Below are 9,250 nucleotides of genomic sequence, written 5' to 3'. Positions count from 1 at the left end.
CGTATATATATATATATGTGTGTGTGTGTGTGTGTGTGCATGTATTGATATGTCTTTATATTTCACCACTTTATAAAATAGAAATCTTTTTTACTTCAGTTAAAGTTAGTATTATTATTCTTAATAATTATAAGTTTCTCCTATTTTTGGATTCCGTTTCGTGATGATTAATTTAACAATTTTACTTGTCTGTGATAACTATGGTTTAGGTAATTCATGTTTATTGTACATTTAGTAAATTTCTGTCGTTTTAAAAGTACTAAATGGATGAGTATAGATAAGTGTAATAACTTCACCTCTGACTTTAAGCAAGAAGTATCGATACCTACCGCCAGATGGGGTGAGAGTTGCAAACTCGTATTCTGCCTCTGTGTTTCCAGCTTCATTACTGGCCGTCATCAAAATAGTGTACCAAGTGGCTGGAGTTAAGTCCGGAATTGTCGATGACCTCTGTTCTGGTAGGATATTGTTGGACAAGAGTATCCATTCTGACCCTTCTAACGGCTTGTACTGAATAGAGAAATGCAGTAACGGACACTCACCACGCCGCCAAGCGGAGAGATGTATAGTTACCGAGGTGGCATTCACTATGAGAAGACTGTGCTTGTTAGGAGCTTGTGGAGCTGTAAAAAATGTACTTTAGTAGGACTAAAAAATATACACACGATATTATATAATAACTGAATTTTGGTGTACACAAACACAAACATATCACGAGCTCGATGATGCTCTGTGACTAGTTTAATTTCCGTAAAATACATACCTATTGTGAAAGTATCAATCTTAGAAGCAAGTAACTCTGGCCAAAAGCTTTCGAAATTAATTTTTTAAACTATTTTTCAATATGAAAGTGTTCTGGGGGATGAATACCGTTTAATAATATCAAAGGAGTAAAGGCTTGAAAATGAAAGAGTTCAGGAAACTTCTATCTTCATCTGTAACAAGAGGCGCTAATATAAGTTATATATCAAATGTCACGAGGCATAAAGTTTTATAAAATGGAGTAAAGTATCGATGGAATTTATGTCTCAGACACGAGATAGAACTGCAAGCTACTCGCATGATACCTAATATATATATATGTGGTACTTTTAGCAGCTCGCATTTAATATTGAGGAGGAGGCTGCCGATATTTTAGCCCCACCCTCAAAAATAGAGAATAGTAAAACCGGAATTTAAATTTAAATATCGTCTGACTGTTTATATATGAATTCGAGTGATCGGTCTTTCACAGCTGCAAACGTGTTGATAACGTCGTCGGGCCAGACAAGGCCTAACTGTTGTTTGAACTTTAAAATTCCGAAATAGCCTCCAAATCAATATTTTTTTTTTTTATCCAAAGTACTGCACATCATTTAAGGAAACTCCCTTTCACAAAAACATTAAACTTTTTACCAGCCTTTGACCACTGCGACCTCGCGAGGCCTGTGTATTCCTCCAGATTAAGAATGTTTGTTCAACTGATTTTCATTGCTTGATTTATAAAACCTAATTTCTGATTCGCTCCATTAGTTCTGCGGCCAACTTCAAAATCCTTCTTAAACTCGGGAAGAAGGCTCTACTCTTTTCGGCTTTTTCCGTCGTAGCAAAGAAGAAAAAAACGAGCATAAGGGCACAACTGTGTCTTGCGTCGCATCATGAGATATCTCTTCGATGAATGACATAGAAAGGGGCAGAAGATTTTTCAGTTTTACTACAAAAAAGGTTTTTTTTGTAAAAGAAAAAAAAATGACGCTCAACTCAAACACAATATAGGTATTAATATGTAAAGTAAGTAATATTTTATTTGTTAAAATTTTAAAGAAACACCCTCCCTTTTCTCCTCTGACGAGTCGTCACTGATATGATAGTGTTTAATGAAGCTAGATATCATGGATGTGACCTAGGGTTAGCATGTCGAGCAGCGAATCGGAAGGTCCAAGGTTCTAGCCACAATAAGTTCTGTAATATCAGCGTAAATTGTGACTATTGCTGATTGGTTACTCTGTTTCTGACCGGTAGTTATAAATTAGGAATAAATATGATTGAACCAAGCCACGAGTCGCAAAAGTCGAGCGCCATAACCACCTGACTAAGCCAGCCAGCCTCTCCCTCCACCGATGGAACAAAGGTAAATCTACGGACGTACAACGCTAATGTCCGGGGTTCGATTCTCCGTGAAGTACACGTCAAATAGCCCGATGTGGCTTTGCTCTAAAACAAAACCAGCAAACAAACACTTCAAAACTAGAAGCAACAAATACAAACTCAGTAAACCAACAGTTGGAGTGGTTCTTATTTCTTTCATTAGCTTTCTTCCCGTAAACGTACTTATCTCCGTTCACCAGCTGCTTGAACGTCGAAGTAACATGTTAGTAGAATTTCCGTTTCATTACTCTGTCTTTCAAAGCGACAAACAAACGTTAAAAGGATCTTTTATCAACCGTGCCTAAAGTAAACGTTGCACAAAATGCGATTTATCGATTTCGTTGATACACAACTGTAAGCGTCAAGATGCAGATCCCCCAAATTTTCAATTTTCTTAATCCTCATATATTAATCTTCACAACCTCGTCTGAGTGCTATTCAAAATATCTGTGATAACATATGTAGTCTCAAAACATGGCGTAGAAAAATATATCTGCCTTTGAATTTCCGCAACCATTCAATTTGAGACGTAATAATCCCACGGGTAACGTACAAGTTTCCAACCAACTTGAGCGTGTAACAATAACTTGACTTGGAGCTACGTTTCTCTATTTTTAGTTAACGTAGTCAATATTAAGAAATGCATATATAACCTTCTTCCTTGATTCATACAGTAATCGAATTTAACTACGATTGCCCATAAGAAAACTTGAACATTTTCCTTGCGTTTCAGTTATCTTAAATGTTTAACGGAAATATTGTCTCTTAAAAACCCATGAATTGATTGTTCGTTCATATTTCTTAACATCTTACAACGCCTACCAATGTAAAATACATCGTCTTTACTGAAATACAGTTTTCTAATAAGTTTAATACGCAGCCGTTTAGAATTTAGTGATTTAAAAGTATACAGACTTTTACCCTAAACAAGGGCCCGGCATGGCCAGGTGGTTAAGGCACTCGACTCGCAATCTGAGGGTCGTGGGTTCGAATCCCTGTCACACCAAACATGCTCGCCCTTTCAGCCGTGAGGGCGTTATAATGTGACGGTCAATCCCACCATTCGTTGGTAAAAGAGTAGCCCAAGAGTTGGCGGTGGGTGGTGATGACTAGCTGCCTTCCCTCTAGTCTTACACTGCTAAATTGGGGACGGCTATCGCAGATAGCCCTCGTGTAGCTTTGCTATTATTTGTTATTATGTCATAAGGATTTAATTACCATCCCAGAGCCTGAGATTCTCGCTGGTTTCTCCAACCAAGGAGTTTCAGCTGTGTGACGTATATCCACTCACAAAGACGGAATAATGTGGCCTAACCAAGTTATTGTTTTGGTATTAACATCACATCCGCCTGTATCTATATTTATATTAGCTGTAAGGTGTGACCCTATATTCCATACCCTCTCCAATTTTTCCAATGCCATTGGTGTAGACACACTAAGACATCTTGTCGTGGTTCTTTGTGTGCTCATTGTGGTGTCACAAGCCACAATAGCTATGAGTGTCAATTGGACCCCCATTGCATTAATTATAATGGTTCCCACAACTCGTACTTTCATTCTTGCCCTAAGTGGGTGGAGGAGAAAGAGGTACATCATTTATGGACTCTTAATTATCTTTCTTATTCTGAGACACAGAAGTTCTTGTCCCCTGTTCCACCTTTGTATGCTGCTACACTCCATTCCAATGCTACAGTGAGGGTGCAGACAGATCTCTGTTCCCCCCTCCGGGTCTTTTTCTCACCATTTAAAGAATCTTCTGTTCTCCATGGAAGCACAAGTTGACATTTCTACGTCTCCTCCTGTCTTTGTACTTTCCATAGCATCCAGTGAATGCTTGGGCCCCTCTGGATCGATCCCGATGGTCAGGCACTCAATCACTGGAATCTCCTTTATCTGACAGATACGTATCCAATCGACCCAGGGTGGGTCAATGGAGGTTAATGACAGGGCTCTTTCAAAGAAACAAAAATGGCACAGTAATAGATAATAAAACCTCCATCTAGTTCTCCTTCTAAATAAAAATTGCCACTTTAATACAGTAGAACTGTATAGGTTTCCATTCTAAATTAGATGATATTAAGGCCTTGATCTATTTCTATCATCCTGTGGGTTTCTCCTTAAAGGATACATTTCTCAGACCTGCTGATGCTGTTACCTTTCGGCAATTTTCTTTGTATAAAAATGACAGGTTGTATGATGGGTGAGTTCGTGGAGGTGTGGCACTGTTAGCTGAGCAGCGTGCACCCACCATGTCTGTGCTACTCACTGAGCTATTGGAAACTGTTACCATCTGTATCTCCATGGGCTATACCATCACAGTTTGGTCTGTTTACCCGTCACCATGAGAGAATTATGATCAAGCAGACTTTGATCTTAATGAACAGTTGCTATCTCCCTTCTTCATCTTGGAAGACAAATGAATACAATCCCCTCTTGGGTGGTGCCGATGTAGATGGGAGGGGTTGTTCTGTAGAGTGGATTGTAATTTCTCTCTTCAATACTGGTTCATATAGCATTTTCATGCAGTATTCAGTCTTTTTTTTTGCTTTTGATCTATATTTTTCCCACTTCCCCTTTTCTTTGTTTTTATTGGAGAGTAGACAATGACCCACAGTGAAGGATCATTTTCCCATCATTCTGAGGGAAATCGGATGCAGTCAATGCCACCTAATTTGTGCGCCATGGTGAAAGCTAGAGCAGACTGACTGACTCTCCCTCACTGGTCTCTCGGAAATTGATCTTGCTGTCGCTGATCTTCCTAAGATCATACAAACAGCTGCTAGGACAATACAATTAGTTACTGCCTCCATGCAGTCAATAATAGCCAAAACCTCGACATGTTTCCCACAGTATTCTCATCCATGGTGGACCTCTGACTGCCAGCAGAAACAGAAGCCTCATAAATGGGCCTTGAATATTTTTTTGCAGATATCCCACTGTTAACAACTACATCTTTTGTTTTTCAGTGGGCTCGCGCCCACGCCTGGCAGGTAAGATGTCAAAACCAGAAGGAATCTTGAATTAAAATCACTACTTGCATCTCTTCAACCACAAGTTACAAGATCGTTTGGGACAGGATTTGGAGGGTCATTGGAAAGTATGCTATCCATCCCCTTTCGTTCTTGCTCTCCATTGGCTAGGAAGTTGCTTATGTTCAGGATATTGCTGACATATTTTGTAAGTGCTTTTCTCACCTATCCAACACTTCTGTCCCTTTCCCTGCCTTCTTGACCATAAAGTCATGGGCTGAAAAATTGCTACTTTCCTTTTGGGCAGATGGTCTCTATGACTATAATCGCACATTTACGCTGGTGGAACATAAAATTGTTCTACATTGGTCAGACCTGATGATATTCATTACAAGATGTTGCGCCATCTATCCCTACCTCTTTTGTTCTTCTTTTGGTTGTTTTAACCAGATTTGTCAGGAGGGTGTTTTCAAAGTTGCATGGCATAGAGCTATTGTCATTCTATTTTTCTAAGCCTGGGAAGGAATCTATGATTCCTTCTAATTATCATCCAATTGCTTTGATTAACTGTCTATATAAGGTTTTGGAAAGGATGGTTAATGTTCGTTTTGTTGAGTCTAACATTGAATGGTGTTGCTGAGTCTAATGTTCAGCCCACCCTGTCATGGCTCAGTACCGTCCCCACTTGTGACCTTTCTTGGGACCTGGGGAGGGTGGATATACATGTTTGGAGGTACCTCTGCCTTCTCTTTGCTGAACATCTTTCGAACCATTCTTCCATTTCCGTTTTTACAGATGCTACAAAATTATGTCTCCGTGAGCTCAGCAGTTGCTCACATGATCCCCTCTACAGATTCTGTGTTCATTGCACATGCAATTCAACTTACCTTGGATCACATTAAAGTTAAACAGTACACTAACTGTACTATATATATACACTGACTCTCTTGGCTCCGGAGTCGCTTAATGAGTTCTCACCCAGTTCTTGCATATTTAGAAACGACTGCCCACTTCTCATTGCCTTCTGTTTCAATCCGGTTTTTCTAGATTTTTGGCCTGTCGGAATTTGTGGGAACGAGATTGATACCGCGCTAAGTCCATCTGTTTTGGCATTGTCACAGTCCTGCCCATTCCTCATGTGAACTACAGACCTATGATCAAGACACACCTTCACGTCAGTTAGCAGTCGAATTTGGAGTAAGTGACTTCATTACAAACTTTACAAGATTAAGCCTACTGCTGTTGTTTGAAGTTGTCTTGACAAGGCTATGAATTGGCCATATTTTTTTTTCACTCCTTGTTATATTTTATGTGGGACTGATCCGCAAAGTGTCATTGGTGATGGTGACACTGTCCAGATTGATCGTGTTTTCAACTTGTTTAGCTTTTAGCATTTTTTATTTAGTTTAGTTTATATCGAATTTTACTTGTTTTTGTCTACTCGACGGTTGTTGGCGCAGATATCCACGTTACTTTGCGCCAGTAAACTTCAACCATCCAAACAAAACTATTTATACGTGGTTGTTATTTTCCCTATCGTTATTCAATTTCAAACGTTTCACAACTATTTACACGTGGTTATTATTTTTTCTATCGTTATTCAATTTCAAACGTTTCACAACTATTTACACGTGGTTATTATTTTCCCTATCGTTATTCAATTTTCAAACGTTTCACAACTATTTACACGTGGTTATTATTTTCTCTATCGTTATTCAATTTCAAACGTTTCACAACTATTTACACGTGGTTATTATTTTCTCTATCGCTATTCAATTTTCAAACGTTTCACAACTATTTACACGTGGTTATTATTTTCCCAATCGCTATTCAATTTTCAAATGTTTCAAAACTATTTACAGAGATATGCCTATTAAGCATTTCGTTAATAATGTATGGAAAAAATCCTATGGAACGTTTCTAATATAGCCAGTCTGACTCAACAAATTGTAACTTAATGTTAAACAACTCCCATTCTCTAAATTCTTGCTTTTCTTTATCTAAACAATCAAGAAGATTTTCCATTTGAAATATCAAGCGTTAATGCCTAATAATATATAACTTTTAAAATATTAACGTATCACACTTTGATACAAGCTACTGTATGATATCAACATTTACATACAAAATGTTTATATATTAGTTAAAAAAAAATACATATCCATTTAAAACATGTCTATACCTGAGCCATCAGTCTTGACGGGAAGAATCTCGCTGGGCTGCCCTCTACCGGCGCTGTTGTAGGCTTCTATGTAGAATTCGTACTTTCTACCACATCTTAAATCGTGTAACACATGACTATGTATGTCACCTGGCAAGTGTATCTTAATCCATTCCGACGTTTCATCTTTCTGGTACAAAATATATTCTGAAAATCGTGTGAACGAACAAATAATATTCATTAATTCAACACATTCATTGAAATCCTCGTCTGAATATTCAATTACCCGCCATGATTTATTTACATTAAATGTTTCACCATGTTTTCGAGAAATTTGAAAGTTAATCTGGAGTCTGTTCTGATTTTTCTACCATGTTTGTGAAATAGATTGACGGCTGTAATCATGTCTGACCACACAATAGATTAAGGAGGATATACCAATTGATGAATTAAGTCTCATAACCTTCATTGTTATGTTATTACAGTATTATATCCCAGATTCAGCTGTACTGGTAACTTCTTTTAAACTAAACCTTGAAAACTAACTTAAATTTAGATGTATATTACAGGGTGTTGTATATCAACATTCACTGAAAATATAATATCTAAAAATTAGGATTAAAGCAATGGCGTTGAAACTTTGCAGAGATGTAATTAATGGTATTGAGTTACTGTAAATAAAATTACACGGCAGAGGTCATGGTGGTAGAGCATGCACATCATTTTCAAACTTGGTATAGAGGTCGTGCACGTGACGTCACAACTTTTTGTATCATTCAACGCCACCATATTGGACGTCAAACATCCCGTTCTGGCAGTCAACATCAATACAAGATTCACTGAAGCTTTGCCTACTGTCAATAATGTAAACATCGTCTTTGGAAAAAGATACAGATTCGATACTATGGCTATTCAAATTCTCCATATACGTTTCTTTATGCTCATCGCTGATGTGATTTACTGAATCATATAACATGATATTAGAAGACATAATTCTGATTTTTCACCCAAGACGAATGTAAGCACTTGACGTCCAGTATGGCGGAACAAACTAGAGATCATATGACGTTTCGACACCGGTACCAGACCCCTTATAGAATATTATACACTTCTTTTCTTACTTCGTGGCCAGTGGCCAGTCGGTGGTCAGTGGTCAGTATGCTCTATGGTACGCTCTAAGAGTGACGATGAAGTCCTATAATTTTGTCACATAAAAGTTGGCGGAAGGTGCTGTTAAATAGTCGTCTATCAGTTCGAAATTAGAGATAGATATGCCCTTGTTTACCTTTGCGCCGAAATCCTAAACAAACAATAAATAAATAAATAAATAAACCGTCGTGGACACCATGCTCGTCACCTGATGACGAGGCACTAGAAACCGTTAGTTACGCGAGGCACTAGAAACCGTTAGTTACGAGAGGCACTAGAAACCGTTAGTTACGAGAGGCACTAGAAACCGTTAGTTACGCGAGGCACCAGAAACCGTTAGTTACACGTACGCAAAGTTTCATCGTCGTTGATTGCTTCCTTTTTGTTTTATGTCGTTTTGTTTTTGGGTGAATAATTTTGGTAAATTTGATATTATTCACTACTGTTGATGAGTATTAGTATTAAGTTTTATTTCAATTCCAATACACGTTGAACTCGTTTGTATTAAGAAGTTATTCATAGCTGAACTTAAACACCGACGTGCGACTTTAATAATTTCATTATAACTTTTACTGTTATTAGCTCCGGCAGGGAGAAGGGGGTAGACTTGAAGACCAGAATTTGACTTCTTAAGAACCCAAACATTGCAGAGTTCTCACGTAACCGTTTGATTCTTTTTCATGTCGCATGAACATCAATGTAATTGTCTGCAATGGACGATCTTCTGAGAACGATACTATTACACAATCAGGGGGCGATCTTCCGAGAACTACAATATTACACAATCTGGGGGCGATCTTGTAATAACGACAATATTACACAATCTGGGGGCGATCTTCCGAGA

At 38.1% G+C, this 9,250-nt stretch overlaps 1 protein-coding gene across 1 annotated transcript in view; it reads right to left on the bottom strand.

Annotated features, from left to right (window-relative positions):
• LOC111087797 (Down syndrome cell adhesion molecule-like protein 1 homolog) overlaps positions 1 to 9,250 on the bottom strand; it is a 31,609-nt gene that overhangs the window by 13,720 nt on the left and 8,639 nt on the right. Inside the window, exons 3-4 of the mRNA XM_022395726.1 lie at positions 7,279 to 7,464; positions 330 to 623 (exon numbers count right to left, since the gene is read on the bottom strand). Of these exons, the coding sequence (XP_022251434.1) occupies positions 330 to 623; positions 7,279 to 7,464 (480 nt within the window). The remainder of the gene's footprint in view (positions 1 to 329; positions 624 to 7,278; positions 7,465 to 9,250) is intronic.

Source organism: Limulus polyphemus, unplaced genomic scaffold, assembly GCF_000517525.1.
Source record: "Limulus polyphemus unplaced genomic scaffold, Limulus_polyphemus-2.1.2 Scaffold2649, whole genome shotgun sequence".
NCBI classification, from domain to species: domain Eukaryota; kingdom Metazoa; phylum Arthropoda; class Merostomata; order Xiphosura; family Limulidae; genus Limulus; species Limulus polyphemus.
The sequence above is the reverse complement of the archived record's forward strand: the minus strand, read 5'-3'. Positions and strand labels throughout refer to the sequence as shown.